General features: G+C 58.2%; 1 protein-coding gene across 1 annotated transcript in view; it reads left to right on the top strand.

Moving 5' to 3' along the window:
- Positions 1-884: 884 nt before the first annotated feature.
- Positions 885-18,726, top strand: part of DMBT1 (deleted in malignant brain tumors 1) — a 46,058-nt gene continuing 28,216 nt past the window's right edge. The window contains exons 1-22 of the mRNA XM_086466828.1: positions 885-1,207; positions 3,912-4,219; positions 4,716-4,757; positions 5,870-5,905; positions 6,039-6,350; positions 6,847-6,888; positions 8,001-8,036; positions 8,170-8,481; positions 8,971-9,012; positions 10,060-10,095; positions 10,229-10,590; positions 11,030-11,071; positions 12,144-12,219; positions 12,353-12,664; positions 13,161-13,202; positions 14,314-14,349; positions 14,483-14,794; positions 15,291-15,332; positions 16,444-16,479; positions 16,613-16,924; positions 17,421-17,462; positions 18,593-18,628. Of these exons, the coding sequence (XP_086322954.1) occupies positions 3,961-4,219; positions 4,716-4,757; positions 5,870-5,905; positions 6,039-6,350; positions 6,847-6,888; positions 8,001-8,036; positions 8,170-8,481; positions 8,971-9,012; positions 10,060-10,095; positions 10,229-10,590; positions 11,030-11,071; positions 12,144-12,219; positions 12,353-12,664; positions 13,161-13,202; positions 14,314-14,349; positions 14,483-14,794; positions 15,291-15,332; positions 16,444-16,479; positions 16,613-16,924; positions 17,421-17,462; positions 18,593-18,628 (2,767 nt within the window). The 5' untranslated portion in view covers positions 885-1,207; positions 3,912-3,960. The remainder of the gene's footprint in view (positions 1,208-3,911; positions 4,220-4,715; positions 4,758-5,869; positions 5,906-6,038; positions 6,351-6,846; positions 6,889-8,000; positions 8,037-8,169; positions 8,482-8,970; positions 9,013-10,059; positions 10,096-10,228; positions 10,591-11,029; positions 11,072-12,143; positions 12,220-12,352; positions 12,665-13,160; positions 13,203-14,313; positions 14,350-14,482; positions 14,795-15,290; positions 15,333-16,443; positions 16,480-16,612; positions 16,925-17,420; positions 17,463-18,592; positions 18,629-18,726) is intronic.

Raw genomic sequence — 18,726 nt, 5'->3', positions numbered from 1 at the left:
TCTGTAGTTTTTCTGCAGGATACAATTGGCCTAATTCTGACACCATTTTAAGTAAAGTAGTGCACCACTCGTTGTCCTTCAGTAGTGCATATCTCCTGAATCGCAGCTTATCTGCCTGGTAATTTTTGTATGGCAGCACTGTAGCAGCCCCATGAGGAAAATTTCAAGAAAAAGCCACAGTCTTGGCTGTTCGAGCTGCATCTTGCTGTGTCCCCGAAGCCTTGGTGATCTGCTTGAGCCACGGCTCTGCTTTCCCTCCGACACCCAGGTCAGCAGAGGCTTTGTACACCACGTAGAAGTGCTACACTTACATGCCTCTGGGAAGACACAGGATGAGGGCTGGAAAGCTGTGCTATGTATATCCTAAATAACAGCAGGATTCAATGCAAATTGTGATGTCTCCTTGTTTTTTAGCATAAAACATTTTGACAACAATGAATAAAAGAAATACATAGACATGAAATGTGTTCTTAAAACATGCCATTTTCTTCCCATTAACAAAGTGAAAAAAAATTAGTGCTATTTTCTTAATAGAGTTTTACTTAGATTTCATTCAGATACTGGAATTCATTTTCTCACCTTTGCTTTCCTATTAACTTTTCTTATTTTTAAAGAATTCCCTTTCTTGCTGAAATAATTTGTGCTTAGCCTGCTGTCTAGATTTGCTGTAGAAATCTTGCATAAAACATATGCAGCTGATTTTGAGATCTGGAAGAGAGGAAGAAAAAAGGTGAGTATCACCTCTGTCCTCACAGGCATTTAATACTGGGCTAGGAAAGCACCTACTAGACTAACAGGGTAAGAGGACAAAATAGATGGCTTCTTAAGGTCAACTCCAGTTTATTTTTCTGACTGTGTTGGCACTCCATTCCCTCTCTCCCAAAGAGACCCATCTCCGGCTGGTGAATGGAAGGCACAGATGTGAAGGTCGCGTTGAGCTCTATTACAGAGGTTGGCTCGGGACAGTTTGTGATGATTTCTGGGACCTTAACGATGCCCAGGTAGTGTGCAGGGAGCTGGGATGCGGCCAGGCCATTGCAGCTCCAGGCAGTGCTTACTTTGGGCAAGGCTCAGGCGACATCCTGCTGGACGACGTGAAGTGCGGTGGAAATGAGGTCTCCTTGTTGCGCTGTAATCACTCTGGATGGAGAATACATGACTGTGCCCACTATGAAGATGCTGGTGTTGTCTGTTCAGGTGCTGTCACATTTTTCTTTTCTAAATACTCTCGCTATGAATTGCACTCAATATACACGTGGTGGCATGGGAGTATGCAGACAGTCTGCTCCTGAGATAACATTTCATTCATTCAAGACATGTAGTAGAAAGTTATACCTAATATACCAGATAAATGCCTAATCTTTCTTTCTACTTTATTACAAAGAATTTTGTATCTGTGGAAGGGTACACTCCCTCTGAAATGCCTGTTCTCAGAAAGCAGAGTTTGCTCTTCCAACAACCCTGTCTTTTCACTTCACTGACCCTGCAGAGCCAGCATGGACTCATGTTTATCTCATTAGGGTAGTATACAGAATGTGCTTGCCCACTTCACGCAAAGCAGTTAAAAATCCCAAGGATAAGACATGCATTGCAATATGCAGAACTTTTATTCCATCTAATGACCCAGCAATGACAAAGAGAATGAGGAAACAAGTAGAAATTACAGGCAAAGGTATGTCTGTTAGGCAATGTTCATCACAGAGGAACGGGGTTAGGTGAAACTCATCTTCTTACGGCAAACCTTAATGCATTCATTATAGGCAATAATAATTTCACAGTCACAGCCTAAACTGCCATAGCTGATGACTCACTTTGCATTGTTTCTGTATTTTTCAAGTTTTCCTTCAAGTTTAGGTCCACGAATATTCTTTTCCTCTACAAATATCTATCGATTTTGAGTACTGTCACCTTGATGTTTTCTGATTTTATTTTCCCCGTACTTTTGAAGAAAAGGTAGGTTCTGTGTTATTTTCTCATGTGTTAACAAAAGATCATAATGAACTGAGGCATGGCTGAGGACAAAAGGTTGTTCAGGTGTTTTATATATATTGCAGCTTTCCACATTTCCTCAAAGAGGAAGAGCCTAGAGAGCCAAATTCATGCTAGAAGAAAATGTTAGCTACATCAGTGCTTAGCACTTAGAAGGAAGCTTGCTATGATACTTGTATTACCATATGCATGCTGTTCTCAGTGTCTTTTTATGTGCCATATACTTCTTACTTGCACTTGTAGCTCCAGAGCCTACAACAGAACAGCTGTATTCAACATGTGATTCATGCCAGCCTGATCCACTCCTGGCCTTGCATCAAACTCCACCCCAAGACCACCGCCCAGGCTGCTCCTGGGGATGACCTAAGCCTCTGCAGAGGGGCATTCGCCATGGTGATAGGCCAAAGCCCTGCTGCCAGAAACCCTACAGCTCCTGGCTCTAGGGCAGGAACCCTGTAGAGGAGAGCCTTCGGCGACACCTGGGCTGTGGTGTAAGGTGGCTGGAAGCAGATGCCACATCAGTATCTTTCCCTGCTGTCACCATCTGGAAATAACACTTTCAAAAAAATTTTTCAATTACCTGTTACACACGTCCATGCTCTGCAGTGACCATAGTCAAGATGGAGTATGCCATCAGAGTAATTTCACTTGATTTAAATTCATCCTTGAGGAATTGAGCTTGTAGCTAGCACACAGATGTACCCATTGCACAAGCATGGTTCTTATGAGTGGTATTTTCCGTATTCACAGGGAAGACCACTGCAGCGCAGAGGACCTACATACAGCAAACAGACTCAATGCAGGAGACAGCCTCCACAGGGGAGACAAACTCCACAGAGGACACGACCTCCACAGAAGCAATAACCACTCCAGCACACATGACAGTCACAGCACCAATGACCCCCACAGTGGAGATGACCTCCTTAGTGGAGATGACCACAAAATTTCGAACGAACTCCCTACTGGAGAAAAACACCAAAGCAGTAATGAACACGCTAACAGAGACATCCTCCCCACCAGAGACATCGTCACCACCAGAGACGACCAACGCGTTGCCAACAAGCCCCCCGGAGACAACCAGCGCCTTGAAAATGGCTGCCTCAACAGAGGGGAGCTTACCAGGTAACCCTGTCCGCTGTCTCTCACTGATCTCATTAGTACCCGTGACCTGCCTTCCCAGACCTGATTGCACCGCAGACACTCTCCTATCCCTGGGCCCCTCCACTTAGGCCAGTCCTGGCACCCATGACCAGGGAGGATACTAGCAGAGGACGGAGAAGAATGCTAAACCAGGGGGAGGGGCGGTGACACTTGAGGCCAGGACCCCTGTAGCCATTCCTGCTGAAGGAAACCGTTCAGGTAGAGATTTTCCCTCACTGCAAACAGGGGGATTGCAACAGGGCAGCATTCTGAATTCGCCGCTCCACTTCCTGCACAGGCAGAATCGTAGCTATTTGCTAGACATACTCGGGGCTTTGCGATGTGGCTGGAAAAGAGCAAGCTGCTGCGTCCAGTGTTTTGGGAGGCAAGGTAGACCTCCATGGGCACGTGGTTCCTGCCCAGGCAGCAGGTGCCTCTGTGAAATAGAGAAGGCTCAATGGTCATTTCAACTGAATGAAAGACCTCTGCGCCATGTGCAGTGCCACAGGAGAGGGGCTCCTTCCAGACGGGCTGCCTCGGGGTGCCTGACATGCGCTGACGCTGTTCAGAGCCTTTACATTGACAGCACCTTCTCACTTGCATCCGCAGCTCCAGAGCCCACCACCAACCGGACACAGTCAACAGGTAAGTCGTGCCCACCACACCCATCCCTGGCCTTGCAGCAAGCACGCAGGCTCCCTGCTGGGGGGGCCCATTGGGAAACCACCGGGCACCGCCCTGGACGCACCCTAACGCAGTGCCCCCCGCCTCACTGCAGGCACCCACCTGCGGCTCTCCGGCGGGAGGAACGGCTGCGAGGGCCGCGTGGAGATGTACGACGGCAGCAGCTGGGGGACGGTCTGCGACGACCTGTGGGACCTGCAGGATGCCCAGGTGGTGTGCCGGCAGCTGGGCTGCGGCCAGCCCACGGCCGCCCCGGGCACAGCGCGCTTCGGCCCCGGCTCCGGCCGCATCTTCCTGGATGACGTGCAGTGCCGCGGGGACGAGCCCTCCCTCCAGATGTGCAGGCACAGAGGCTGGGGCGTGCACAACTGCGCGCACTTCGAGGACGCCAGCGTCATCTGTGCAGGTGTGTGGGCAGCAGAAGACAACAGCTCTTCCACAGATGCCTCCGGGCTGGTTGTGCTGCCCTGCCTAGGGAGCAGATGGGCATAGCTCCCTCGGTAGAGATGGGGTAGAAGGAGGAGGTTGGGGACTTTTGGTACCTGATGCTGGAAGCACGTGCCAAGCAAAAGCCCCGCTTTTCATCACACAGGTCACAGCAGGTTCTCCACACTCGCAGGTGTAGGTGCTCAGTACAGTGGCAAAAGGAGCAGGAATGTGGGGTGGCATCATGGGCAGGTTGGGGCAGCACTGGGACAAGTTCAGGCTGGTGTCTGGAAGACAAACACAGGACAGAGCCCCTCGCTCTCTCCCCTCCTTAGCGCTCCAGAATTGATTTCCATATCAACATCCATTCCCATTCCCGTTTCCTTGGCCATTTCCCTGGCCGTGGCCACGGGCATCCATGCCACAAGCCTGCTGCATCTGCCGCACTTTCATTCACTCCGTCTTCTTCCTTGCAGCTGCCCATAACAGCACTCTTGATCAACGGCCGGACACCACAGGTAAGTCGTGCCCACCCAATTTACTGCCAGCCTTGCAGCAAGCCCCTGCCCAGCACGAGAGGAGAAGAGAGGGAACGTGCTAGACGAAGCCTGTCTGGCGCAGGGCTGCTGCTCCCTTGGGCTCACGGGGTTTGGGGGCTGCTGCTGAGGAGCCCCTGGGATGCTGCGGAAGGGCAACTGCAGTGCTGGCGCTGGGAGCCCTGCTCTGCCAGCCACCCCGCAGCTCACGGCGGTGGGCCAGCAAGTGCCAAGTGGATGGCAGTAATGCCTTCCCTCGGTCCCGAATCCTGCTGGGGCAGCCCACCAATCAGGTTGTTGACCTGATGCCAGGACAACCACCAAAGCACTAATGAGCACGCTAACAGAGACATCCTCCCCACCAGAGACATCGTCCCCACCAGAGACGACCAACGCGTTGCCAACAAGCCCCCCGGAGACAACCAGCGCCGTGAAAATGGCTGCCTCAACAGAGGGGAGCTTACCAGGTAACCCTGTCCGCTGTCTCTCACTGCTCTCATTAGTACCCGTGACCTGCCTTCCCCGACCTGATTGCACCGCAGACACTCTCCTATCCCTGGGCCCCTCCACTTAGGCCAGTCCTGGCACCCATGACCAGGGAGGATACTAGCAGAGGACGGAGAAGAATGCTAAACCAGGGGGAGGGGCGGTGACACTTGAGGCCAGGACCCCTGTAGCCATTCCTGCTGAAGGAAACCGTTCAGGTAGAGATTTTCCCTCACTGCAAACAGGGGGATTGCAACAGGGCAGCATTCTGAATTCGCCGCTCCACTTCCTGCACAGGCAGAATCGTAGCTATTTGCTAGACATACTCGGGGCTTTGCGATGTGGCTGGAAAAGAGCAAGCTGCTGCGTCCAGTGTTTTGGGAGGCAAGGTAGACCTCCATGGGCACGTGGTTCCTGCCCAGGCAGCAGGTGCCTCTGTGAAATAGAGAAGGCTCAATGGTCATTTCAACTGAATGAAAGACCTCTGCGCCATGTGCAGTGCCACAGGAGAGGGGCTCCTTCCAGACGGGCTGCCTCGGGGTGCCTGACATGCGCTGACGCTGTTCAGAGCCTTTACATTGACAGCACCTTCTCACTTGCATCCGCAGCTCCAGAGCCCACCACCAACCGGACACAGTCAACAGGTAAGTCGTGCCCACCACACCCATCCCTGGCCTTGCAGCAAGCACGCAGGCTCCCTGCTGGGGGGGCCCATTGGGAAACCACCGGGCACCGCCCTGGACGCACCCTAACGCAGTGCCCCCCGCCTCACTGCAGGCACCCACCTGCGGCTCTCCGGCGGGAGGAACGGCTGCGAGGGCCGCGTGGAGATGTACGACGGCAGCAGCTGGGGGACGGTCTGCGACGACCTGTGGGACCTGCAGGATGCCCAGGTGGTGTGCCAGCAGCTGGGCTGCGGCCAGCCCACGGCCGCCCCGGGCAGAGCGCGCTTCGGCCCCGGCTCCGGCCGCATCTTCCTGGATGACGTGCAGTGCCGCGGGGACGAGCCCTCCCTCCAGATGTGCAGGCACAGAGGCTGGGGCGTGCACAACTGCGCGCACTTCGAGGACGCCAGCGTCATCTGTGCAGGTGTGTGGGCAGCAGAAGACAACAGCTCTTCCACAGATGCCTCCGGGCTGGTTGTGCTGCCCTGCCTAGGGAGCAGATGGGCATAGCTCCCTCGGTAGAGATGGGGTAGAAGAAGGAGGTTGGGGACTTTTGGTACCTGATGCTGGAAGCACGTGCCAAGCAAAAGCCCCGCTTTTCATCACACAGGTCACAGCAGGTTCTCCACACTCACAGGTGTAGGTGCTCAGTACAGTGGCAAAAGGAGCAGGAATGTGGGGTGGCATCATGGGCAGGTTGGGGCAGCACTGGGACAAGTTCAGGCTGGTGTCTGGAAGACAAACACAGGACAGAGCCCCTCGCTCTCTCCCCTCCTTAGCGCTCCAGAATTGATTTCCATATCAACATCCATTCCCATTCCCGTTTCCTTGGCCATTTCCCTGGCCGTGGCCACGGGCATCCATGCCACAAGCCTGCTGCATCTGCCGCACTTTCATTCACTCCGTCTTCTTCCTTGCAGCTGCCCATAACAGCACTCTTGATCAACGGCCGGACACCACAGGTAAGTCGTGCCCACCCAATTTACTGCCAGCCTTGCAGCAAGCCCCTGCCCAGCACGAGAGGAGAAGAGAGGGAACGTGCTAGACGAAGCCTGTCTGGCGCAGGGCTGCTGCTCCCTTGGGCTCACGGGGTTTGGGGGCTGCTGCTGAGGAGCCCCTGGGATGCTGCGGAAGGGCAACTGCAGTGCTGGCGCTGGGAGCCCTGCTCTGCCAGCCACCCCGCAGCTCACGGCGGTGGGCCAGCAAGAGCCAAGTGGATGGCAGTAATGCCTTCCCTGGGTGCCAAATCCTGCTGGGGCAGCCCACCAATCAGGTTGTTGACCTGATGCCAGGACAACCACCAAAGCACTAATGAGCACGCTAACAGAGACATCCTCCCCACCAGAGACATCGTCCCCACCAGAGACGACCCACGCGTTGCCAACAAGCCCCCCGGAGACAACCAGCGCCGTGAAAATGGCTGCCTCAACAGAGGGGAGCTTACCAGGTAACCCTGTCCGCTGTCTCTCACTGCTCTCATTAGTACCCGTGACCTGCCTTCCCCGACCTGATTGCACCGCAGACACTCTCCTATCCCTGGGCCCCTCCACTTAGGCCAGTCCTGGCACCCATGACCAGGGAGGATACTAGCAGAGGACGGAGAAGAATGCTAAACCAGGGGGAGGGGCGGTGACACTTGAGGCCAGGACCCCTGTAGCCATTCCTGCTGAAGGAAACCGTTCAGGTAGAGATTTTCCCTCACTGCAAACAGGGGGATTGCAACAGGGCAGCATTCTGAATTCGCCGCTCCACTTCCTGCACAGGCAGAATCGTAGCTATTTGCTAGACATACTCGGGGCTTTGCGATGTGGCTGGAAAAGAGCAAGCTGCTGCGTCCAGTGTTTTGGGAGGCAAGGTAGACCTCCATGGGCACGTGGTTCCTGCCCAGGCAGCAGGTGCCTCTGTGAAACAGAGAAAGCTCAATGGTCATTTCAACTGAATGAAAGACCTCTGCGCCATGTGCAGTGCCACAGGAGAGGGGCTCCTTCCAGACGGGCTGCCTCGGGGCGCCTGACATGCGCTGACGCTGTTCAGAGCCTTTACATTGACAGCACCTTCTCACTTGCATCCGCAGCTCCAGAGCCCACCACCAACCGGACACAGTCAACAGGTAAGTCGTGCCCACCACACCCATCCCTGGCCTTGCAGCAAGCACGCAGGCTCCCTGCTGGGGGGGCCCATCGGGAAACCACCGGGCACCGCCCTGGACGCACCCTAACGCAGTGCCCCCCGCCTCACTGCAGGCACCCACCTGCGGCTCTCCAGCGGGAGGAACGGCTGCGAGGGCCGCGTGGAGATGTACGACGGCAGCAGCTGGGGGACGGTCTGCGACGACCTGTGGGACCTGCAGGATGCCCAGGTGGTGTGCCGGCAGCTGGGCTGCGGACGGCCCACGGCCGCCCCGGGCAGAGCGCGCTTCGGCCCCGGCTCCGGCCGCATCTTCCTGGATGACGTGCAGTGCCGCGGGGACGAGCCCTCCCTCCAGATGTGCAGGCACAGAGGCTGGGGCGTGCACAACTGCGCGCACTACGAGGACGCCAGCGTCATCTGTGCAGGTGTGTGGGCAGCAGACGACACCCGCTCTTCCACAGATGCCTCTGGGCTGGTTGTGCTGCCCTGCCTAGGGAGCAGATGGCCTTAGCTCCCTCGGTACAGATGGGGTAGAAGGAGGATGGGGACTTTTGGTACCTGATGCTGGAAGCACGTGCCAAGCAAAAGCCCAGTTTTTCATCACAAAGGGCACAGCAGGTTATCCACGCTCGCAGGGGTACGTGCTCAGGTCAGTGGCAAAAAGAGCAGGAATGTGGGGTGGCATCATGGGCAGGTTGGGGCAGCACTGGCACAAGTTCAGGCTGGTGTCTGGAAGACGAGTGGCAGGGCAGAGCCCCTCGCTCGCTTCCCTCCTTAGGGCTCCAGCCTTGCTTTTCCATGTCTACGTCCATTCCCGTTTCCTTGGCCATTTTCCTGGCCGTGGCCATGGGCATCCATGTCACAAGCCTGCTGCATCCGCTGCACTTTGATTCACTCCGTCTTCTTCCTTGCAGCTACCCATAAGAGCTCTCCTGATCCATGGCCAGACACCACAGGTAAGTTGTGCCCACCCAGTTTATTCCCAGCCTTGCAGCAAGCCCCTGCCCAGCACAAGAGGAAAAGAGGGGGAACGAGCTGGACCAAGCTGGTCCAGCGCAGGGCTGCTGCTCCCTTCGGCCCATGGGGTTTTGGGGCTGCTATTGGGGAGCCCCTGAGATGCTGTGGAAGGGCGGCTGCAGTGGTGGCGGTGGGAGCCCTGCTCTGCCAGCCACCCCGCAGCTCCCGGCCGTGGGCCAGCAGTTGCCAAGTGGATGGCAGTAATGCCTTCCCTCGGTCCCAAATCCTGCTGGGGCAGCCCACCAATCAGGTTGTTGACCTGATGCCAGGACACGGCCATGGCTTTGCAGCCGTCAAGCCAAGCTGGCCAGCACCCTTGCAGGAACCCTGTTAGGTCCCAGGGACTCAAACATCGCCAGGGTGCACCACTGGTCCCCCTCATGCCATGGCCTACAGTCAAAGTGAGCTAAGGGGTTTTCTGCAAATGCCACAGTGTCCCCAGCAGCCACCCAGCTCCCCCAGCACCTCCCATGGCCCGCCCCCACAGCAGATCCATGGGCAGGGAAAAGCTGCCTTCTGCACACCCACCACCTTTGCTCAGTCACAGCCCTCCCCTGGTCCCTTTGGCTCTGCACCACCCCAGCTCGTCCTCACTGTAGCCAAATCTCCAAAACAACCACCTGCGAGTAATGCACCGGCGGGACCCTCATCCCATGCCGCGTGCTGTCTCCCAGCACTAGTACCACAGCTATTGCTCAGATCTACTCAAGGATTTGGGGTGTGGCTGGAAAAGAGCAAGCTGCTGCATCCAGTGTTTTGGAAGGCAAGGTAGACCTCCGTGGGCACGTGGTTCCTGCCCAGGCAGCAGGTGCCTCTGTGAAACAGAGAAAGCTCAATGGTCATTTCAACTGACGAAAGACCTCTGCGCCATGTGCAGTGCCACAGGAGAGGGGCTCCTTCCAGACGGGCTGCCTCGGGGCGCGTGACATGCGCTGACGCTGTTCAGAGCCTTTACATTGACAGCACCTTCTCACTTGCATCCGCAGCTCCAGAGCCCACCACCAACCGGACACAGTCAACAGGTAAGTCGTGCCCACCACACCCATCCCTGGCCTTGCAGCAAGCACGCAGGCTCCCTGCTGGGGGGGCCCATCGGGAAACCACCGGGCACCGCCCTGGACGCACCCTAACGCAGTGCCCCCCGCCTCACTGCAGGCACCCACCTGCGGCTCTCCGGCGGGAGGAACGGCTGCGAGGGCCGCGTGGAGATGTACGACGGCAGCAGCTGGGGGACGGTCTGCGACGACCTGTGGGACCTGACGGATGCCCAGGTGGTGTGCCGGCAGCTGGGCTGCGGCCAGCCCACGGCCGCCCCGGGCACAGCGCGCTTCGGCCCCGGCTCCGGCCGCATCTTCCTGGACGACGTGCGGTGCCGCGGGGACGAGCCCTCCCTCCAGATGTGCAGGCACAGAGGCTGGGGCGTGCACAACTGCGCGCACTACGAGGACGCCAGCGTCATCTGTGCAGGTGTGTGGGCAGCAGAAGACAACAGCTCTTCCACAGATGCCTCCGGGCTGGTTGTGCTGCCCTGCCTAGGGAGCAGATGGCCTTAGCTCCCTCGGTACAGATGGGGTAGAAGGAGGATGGGGGCTTTTGGTACCTGATGCTGGAAGCACGTGCCAAGCAAAAGCCCCGTTTTTCATCACAAAGGGCACAGCAGGTTATCCACACTCGCAGGGGTACGTGCTCAGGTCAGTGGCAAAAAGAGCAGGAATGTGGGGTGGCATCATGGGCAGGTTGGGGCAGCACTGGAACAAGTTCAGGCTGGTGTCTGGAAGACGAGTGGCAGGGCTGAGCCCCTCGCTCGCTTCCCTCCTTAGGGCTCCAGCCTTGCCTTTCCATGTCTATGTCCATTTCCGTTTCCTTGGCCACTTTCCTGGCCGTGGCCATGGGCATCCATGCCACAAGCTTGCTGCATCCGCTGCACTTTGATTCACTCCGTCTTCTTCCTTGCAGCTACCCATAAGAGCTCTCCTGATCAATGGCCGGACACCACAGGTAAGTTGTGCCCACCCAGTTTATGCCCATCCTAGCGGAGAGCCCCTGCCCACCACAGGAGGAGAAGAGAGGGAACGTGCTAGACGAAGCCTGTCTGACGCAGGGCTGCTGCTCCCTTGGGCTTACGGGGTTTGGGGGCTGCTGCCTGGGAGCCCTTGAGACGCTGCGGAAGGGCAACTGCAGTGCTGGCGCTGGGAGCTCTGCTCTGCCAGCCACCCCGCAGCTCACGGCCGTGGGCCAGCAAGTGCCAAGTGGATGGCAGTAATGCCTTCCCTCGGTCCCAAATCCTGCTGGGGCAGCCCACCAATCAGGTTGTTGACCTGATGCCAGGACAACCACCAAAGCACTAATGAGCATGCTAACAGAGACATCCTCCCCACCAGAGACATCCTCCCCACCAGAGACGACCAACGCGTTGCCAACAAGCCCCCCGGAGACAAGCAGCGCCTTGAAAATGGCTGCCTCAACAGAAGGGAGCTTACCAGGTAACCCTGTCCGCTGTCTCTCACTGCTCTCATTAGTACCCGTGACCTGCCTTCCCAGACCTGATTGCACCGCAGACACTCTCCTATCCCTGGGCCCCTCCACTTAGGCCAGTCCTGGCACCCATGACCAGGGAGGATACTAGCAGAGGACGGAGAAGAATGCTAAACCAGGGGGAGGGGCGGTGACACTTGAGGCCAGGACCCCTGTAGCCATTCCTGCTGAAGGAAACCGTTCAGGTAGAGATTTTCCCTCACTGCAAACAGGGGGATTGCAACAGGGCAGCATTCTGAATTCGCCGCTCCACTTCCTCCACAGGCAGAACCGTAGCTATTTGCTAGACATACTCGGGGCTTTGCGATGTGGCTGGAAAAGAGCAAGCTGCTGCGTCCAGTGTTTTGGGAGGCAAGGTAGACCTCCATGGGCACGTGGTTCCTGCCCAGGCAGCAGGTGCCTCTGTGAAATAGAGAAGGCTCAATGGTCATTTCAACTGAATGAAAGACCTCTGCGCCATGTGCAGTGCCACAGGAGAGGGGCTCCTTCCAGACGGGCTGCCTCGGGGTGCCTGACATGCGCTGACGCTGTTCAGAGCCTTTACATTGACAGCACCTTCTCACTTGCATCCGCAGCTCCAGAGCCCACCACCAACCGGACACAGTCAACAGGTAAGTCGTGCCCACCACACCCATCCCTGGCCTTGCAGCAAGCACGCAGGCTCCCTGCTGGGGGGGCCCATCGGGAAACCACCGGGCACCGCCCTGGACGCACCCTAACGCAGTGCCCCCCGCCTCACTGCAGGCACCCACCTGCGGCTCTCCGGCGGGAGGAACGGCTGCGAGGGCCGCGTGGAGATGTACGACGGCAGCAGCTGGGGGACGGTCTGCGACGACCTGTGGGACCTGCAGGATGCCCAGGTGGTGTGCCGGCAGCTGGGCTGCGGCCAGCCCACGGCCGCCCCGGGCACAGCGCGCTTCGGCCCCGGCTCCGGCCGCATCTTCCTGGACGACGTGCGGTGCCGCGGGGACGAGCCCTCCCTCCAGATGTGCAGGCACAGAGGCTGGGGCGTGCACAACTGCGCGCACTACGAGGACGCCAGCGTCATCTGTGCAGGTGTGTGGGCAGCAGAAGACAACAGCTCTTCCACAGATGCCTCCGGGCTGGTTGTGCTGCCCTGCCTAGGGAGCAGATGGGCATAGCTCCCTCGGTAGAGATGGGGTAGAAGAAGGAGGTTGGGGACTTTTGGTACCTGATGCTGGAAGCACGTGCCAAGCAAAAGCCCCGCTTTTCATCACACAGGTCACAGCAGGTTCTCCACACTCGCAGGTGTAGGTGCTCAGTACAGTGGCAAAAGGAGCAGGAATGTGGGGTGGCATCATGGGCAGGTTGGGGCAGCACTGGGACAAGTTCAGGCTGGTGTCTGGAAGACAAACACAGGACAGAGCCCCTCGCTCTCTCCCCTCCTTAGCGCTCCAGAATTGATTTCCATATCAACATCCATTCCCATTCCCGTTTCCTTGGCCATTTCCCTGGCCGTGGCCACGGGCATCCATGCCACAAGCCCGCTGCATCTGCCGCACTTTCATTCACTCCGTCTTCTTCCTTGCAGCTGCCCATAACAGCACTCTTGATCAACGGCCGGACACCACAGGTAAGTCGTGCCCACCCAATTTACTGCCAGCCTTGCAGCAAGCCCCTGCCCAGCACAAGAGGAGAAGAGAGGGACGTGCTAGACGAAGCCTGTCTGGCGCAGGGCTGCTGCTCCCTTGGGCTCACGGGGTTTGGGGGCTGCTGCTGGGGAGCCCCTGACACGCTGTGGAAGGGCAACTGCAGTGCTGGCGCTGGGAGCTCTGCTCTGCCAGCCACCCCGCAGCTCCCGGCCGTGGGCCAGCAAGTGCCAAGTGGATGGCAGTAATGCCTTCCCTCGGTCCCAAATCCTGCTGGGGCAGCCCACCAATCAGGTTGTTGACCTGATGCCAGGACAACCACCAAAGCACTAATGAGCACGCTAACAGAGACATCCTCCCCACCAGAGACATCGTCCCCACCAGAGACGACCCACGCGTTGCCAACAAGCCCCCCGGAGACAACCAGCGCCTTGAAAATGGCTGCCTCAACAGAGGGGAGCTTACCAGGTAACCCTGTCCGCTGTCTCTCACTGCTCTCATTAGTACCCGTGACATGCCTTCCCAGACCTGATTGCACCGCAGACACTCTCCTATCCCTGGGCCCCTCCACTTAGGCCAGTCCTGGCACCCATGACCAGGGAGGATACTAGCAGAGGACGGAGAAGAATGCTAAACCAGGGGGAGGGGCGGTGACACTTGAGGCCAGGACCCCTGTAGCCATTCCTGCTGAAGGAAACCGTTCAGGTAGAGATTTTCCCTCACTGCAAACAGGGGGATTGCAACAGGGCAGCATTCTGAATTCGCCGCTCCACTTCCTGCACAGGCAGAATCGTAGCTATTTGCTAGACATACTCGGGGCTTTGCGATGTGGCTGGAAAAGAGCAAGCTGCTGCGTCCAGTGTTTTGGGAGGCAAGGTAGACCTCCATGGGCACGTGGTTCCTGCCCAGGCAGCAGGTGCCTCTGTGAAACAGAGAAAGCTCAATGGTCATTTCAACTGAATGAAAGACCTCTGCGCCATGTGCAGTGCCACAGGAGAGGGGCTCCTTCCAGACGGGCTGCCTCGGGGCGCCTGACATGCGCTGACGCTGTTCAGAGCCTTTACATTGACAGCACCTTCTCACTTGCATCCGCAGCTCCAGAGCCCACCACCAACCGGACACAGTCAACAGGTAAGTCGTGCCCACCACACCCATCCCTGGCCTTGCAGCAAGCACGCAGGCTCCCTGCTGGGGGGGCCCATCGGGAAACCACCGGGCACCGCCCTGGACGCACCCTAACGCAGTGCCCCCCGCCTCACTGCAGGCACCCACCTGCGGCTCTCCGGCGGGAGGAACGGCTGCGAGGGCCGCGTGGAGATGTACGACGGCAGCAGCTGGGGGACGGTCTGCGACGACCTGTGGGACCTGACGGATGCCCAGGTGGTGTGCCGGCAGCTGGGCTGCGGCCAGCCCACGGCCGCCCCGGGCACAGCGCGCTTCGGCCCCGGCTCCGGCCGCATCTTCCTGGATGACGTGCGGTGCCGCGGGGACGAGCCCTCCCTCCAGATGTGCAGGCACAGAGGCTGGGGCGTGCACAACTGCGCGCACTACGAGGACGCCAGCGTCATCTGTGCAGGTGTGTGGGCAGCAGAAGACAACAGCTCTTCCACAGATGCCTCCGGGCTGGTTGTGCTGCCCTGCCTAGGGAGCAGATGGGCATAGCTCCCTCGGTAGAGATGGGGTAGAAGAAGGAGGTTGGGGACTTTTGGTACCTGATGCTGGAAGCACGTGCCAAGCAAAAGCCCCGCTTTTCATCACACAGGTCACAGCAGGTTCTCCACACTCGCAGGTGTAGGTGCTCAGTACAGTGGCAAAAGGAGCAGGAATGTGGGGTGGCATCATGGGCAGGTTGGGGCAGCACTGGGACAAGTTCAGGCTGGTGTCTGGAAGACAAACACAGGACAGAGCCCCTCGCTCTCTCCTCTCCTTAGCGCTCCAGAATTGATTTCCATATCAACATCCATTCCCATTCCCGTTTCCTTGGCCATTTCCCTGGCCGTGGCCACGGGCATCCATGCCACAAGCCCGCTGCATCTGCCGCACTTTCATTCACTCCGTCTTCTTCCTTGCAGCTGCCCATAACAGCACTCTTGATCAACGGCCGGACACCACAGGTAAGTCGTGCCCACCCAATTTACTGCCAGCCTTGCAGCAAGCCCCTGCCCAGCACAAGAGGAGAAGAGAGGGACGTGCTAGACGAAGCCTGTCTGGCGCAGGGCTGCTGCTCCCTTGGGCTCACGGGGTTTGGGGGCTGCTGCTGGGGAGCCCCTGACACGCTGTGGAAGGGCAACTGCAGTGCTGGCGCTGGGAGCTCTGCTCTGCCAGCCACCCCGCAGCTCCCGGCCGTGGGCCAGCAAGTGCCAAGTGGATGGCAGTAATGCCTTCCCTCGGTCCCAAATCCTGCTGGGGCAGCCCACCAATCAGGTTGTTGACCTGATGCCAGGACAACCACCAAAGCACTAATGAGCACGCTAACAGAGACATCCTCCCCACCAGAGACATCGTCCCCACCAGAGACGACCCACGCGTTGCCAACAAGCCCCCCGGAGACAACCAGCGCCTTGAAAATGGCTGCCTCAACAGAGGGGAGCTTACCAGGTAACCCTGTCCGCTGTCTCTCACTGCTCTCATTAGTACCCGTGACATGCCTTCCCAGACCTGATTGCACCGCAGACACTCTCCTATCCCTGGGCCCCTCCACTTAGGCCAGTCCTGGCACCCATGACCAGGGAGGATACTAGCAGAGGACGGAGAAGAATGCTAAACCAGGGGGAGGGGCGGTGACACTTGAGGCCAGGACCCCTGTAGCCATTCCTGCTGAAGGAAACCGTTCAGGTAGAGATTTTCCCTCACTGCAAACAGGGGGATTGCAACAGGGCAGCATTCTGAATTCGCCGCTCCACTTCCTGCACAGGCAGAATCGTAGCTATTTGCTAGACATACTCGGGGCTTTGCGATGTGGCTGGAAAAGAGCAAGCTGCTGCGTCCAGTGTTTTGGGAGGCAAGGTAGACCTCCATGGGCACGTGGTTCCTGCCCAGGCAGCAGGTGCCTCTGTGAAACAGAGAAAGCTCAATGGTCATTTCAACTGAATGAAAGACCTCTGCGCCATGTGCAGTGCCACAGGAGAGGGGCTCCTTCCAGACGGGCTGCCTCGGGGCGCCTGACATGCGCTGACGCTGTTCAGAGCCTTTACATTGACAGCACCTTCTCACTTGCATCCGCAGCTCCAGAGCCCACCACCAACCGGACACAGTCAACAGGTAAGTCGTGCCCACCACACCCATCCCTGGCCTTGCAGCAAGCACGCAGGCTCCCTGCTGGGGGGGCCCATCGGGAAACCACCGGGCACCGCCCTGGACGCACCCTAACGCAGTGCCCCCCGCCTCACTGCAGGCACCCACCTGCGGCTCTCCGGCGGGAGGAACGGCTGCGAGGGCCGCGTGGAGATGTACGACGGCAGCAGCTGGGGGACGGTCTGCGACGACCTGTGGGACCTGCAGGATGCCCAGGTGGTGTGCCGGCAGCTGGGCTGCGGCCAGCCCACGGCCGCCCCGGGCACAGCGCGCTTCGGCCCCGGCTCCGGCCGCATCTTCCTGGATGACGTGCGGTGCCGCGGGGACGAGCCCTCCCTCCAGATGTGCAGGCACAGAGGCTGGGGCGTGCACAACTGCGCGCACTACGAGGACGCCAGCGTCATCTGTGCAGGTGTGTGGGCAGCAGAAGACAACAGCTCTTCCACAGATGCCTCCGGGCTGGTTGTGCTGCCCTGCCTAGGGAGCAGATGGGCATAGCTCCCTCGGTAGAGATGGGGTAGAAGAAGGAGGTTGGGGACTTTTGGTACCTGATGCTGGAAGCACGTGCCAAGCAAAAGCCCCGCTTTTCATCACACAGGTCACAGCAGGTTCTCCACACTCGCAGGTGTAGGTGCTCAGTACAGTGGCAAAAGGAGCAGGAATGTGGGGTGGCATCATGGGCAGGTTGGGGCAGCACTGGGACAAGTTCAGGCTGGTGTCTGGAAGACAAACACAGGACAGAGCCCCTCGCTCTCTCCCCTCCTTAGCGCTCCAGAATTGATTTCCATATCAACATCCATTCCCATTCCCGTTTCCTTGGCCATTTCCCTGGCCGTGGCCACGGGCATCCATGCCACAAGCCCGCTGCATCTGCCGCACTTTCATTCACTCCGTCTTCTTCCTTGCAGCTGCCCATAACAGCACTCTTGATCAACGGCCGGACACCACAGGTAAGTCGTGCCCACCCAATTTACTGCCAGCCTTGCAGCAAGCCCCTGCCCAGCACGAGAGGAGAAGAGAGGGAATGTGCAAGACGAAGCCTGTCTGGCGCAGGGCTGCTGCTCCCTTGGGCTCACGGGGTTTGGGGGCTGCTGCTGGGGAGCCCCTGACACGCTGTGGAAGGGCAACTGCAGTGCTGGCGCTGGGAGCCCTGCTCTGCCAGCCACCCCGCAGCTCACGGCGGTGGGCCAGCAAGTGCCAAGTGGATGGCAGTAATGCCTTCCCTCGGTCCCGAATCCTGCTGGGGCAGCCCACCAATCAGGTTGTTGACCTGATGCCAGGACAACCACCAAAGCACTAATGAGCACGCTAACAGAGACATCCTCCCCACCAGAGACATCCTCCCCACCAGAGACATCCTCCCCACCAGAGACGACCAACGCGTTGCCAACAAGCCCCCCGGAGACAACCAGCGCCTTGAAAATGGCTCCCTCAACAGAGGGGAGCTTACCAGGTAACCCTGTCCGCTGTCTCTCACTGCTCTCATTAGTACCCCTGACCTGCCTTCCCAGACCTGATTGCACCGCAGACACTCTCCTATCCCTGGGCCCCTCCACTTAGGCCAGTCCTGGCACCCATGACCAGGGAGGATACTAGCAGAGGACGGAGAAGAATGCTAAACCAGGGGGAGGGGCGGTGACACTTGAGGCCAGGACCCCTGTAGCCATTCCTGCTGAAGGAAACCGTTCAGGTAGAGATTTTCCCTCACTGCAAACAGGGGGATTGCAACAGGGCAGCATTCTGAATTCGCCGCTCCACTTCCTGCACAGGCAGAATCGTAGCTATTTGCTAGACATACTCGGGGCTTTGCGATGTGGCTGGAAAAGAGCAAGCTGCTGCGTCCAGTGTTTTGGGAGGCAAGGTAGACCTCCATGGGCACGTGGTTCCTGCCCAGGCAGCAGGTGCCTCTGTGAAACAGAGAAAGCTCAATGGTCATTTCAACTGAATGAAAGACCTCTGCGCCATGTGCAGTGCCACAGGAGAGGGGCTCCTTCCAGACGGGCTGCCTCGGGGCGCCTGACATGCGCTGACGCTGTTCAGAGCCTTTACATTGACAGCACCTTCTCACTTGCATCCGCAGCTCCAGAGCCCACCACCAACCGGACACAGTCAACAGGTAAGTCGTGCCCACCACACCCATCCCTGGCCTTGCAGCAAGCACGCAGGCTCCCTGCTGGGGGGGCCCATCAGGAAACCACCGGGCACCGCCCTGGA

This window comes from Leptosomus discolor, chromosome 6, assembly GCF_034619465.1.
Source record: "Leptosomus discolor isolate bLepDis1 chromosome 6, bLepDis1.hap2, whole genome shotgun sequence".
Taxonomy (NCBI): domain Eukaryota; kingdom Metazoa; phylum Chordata; class Aves; order Leptosomiformes; family Leptosomidae; genus Leptosomus; species Leptosomus discolor.
The sequence above is the reverse complement of the archived record's forward strand: the minus strand, read 5'-3'. Positions and strand labels throughout refer to the sequence as shown.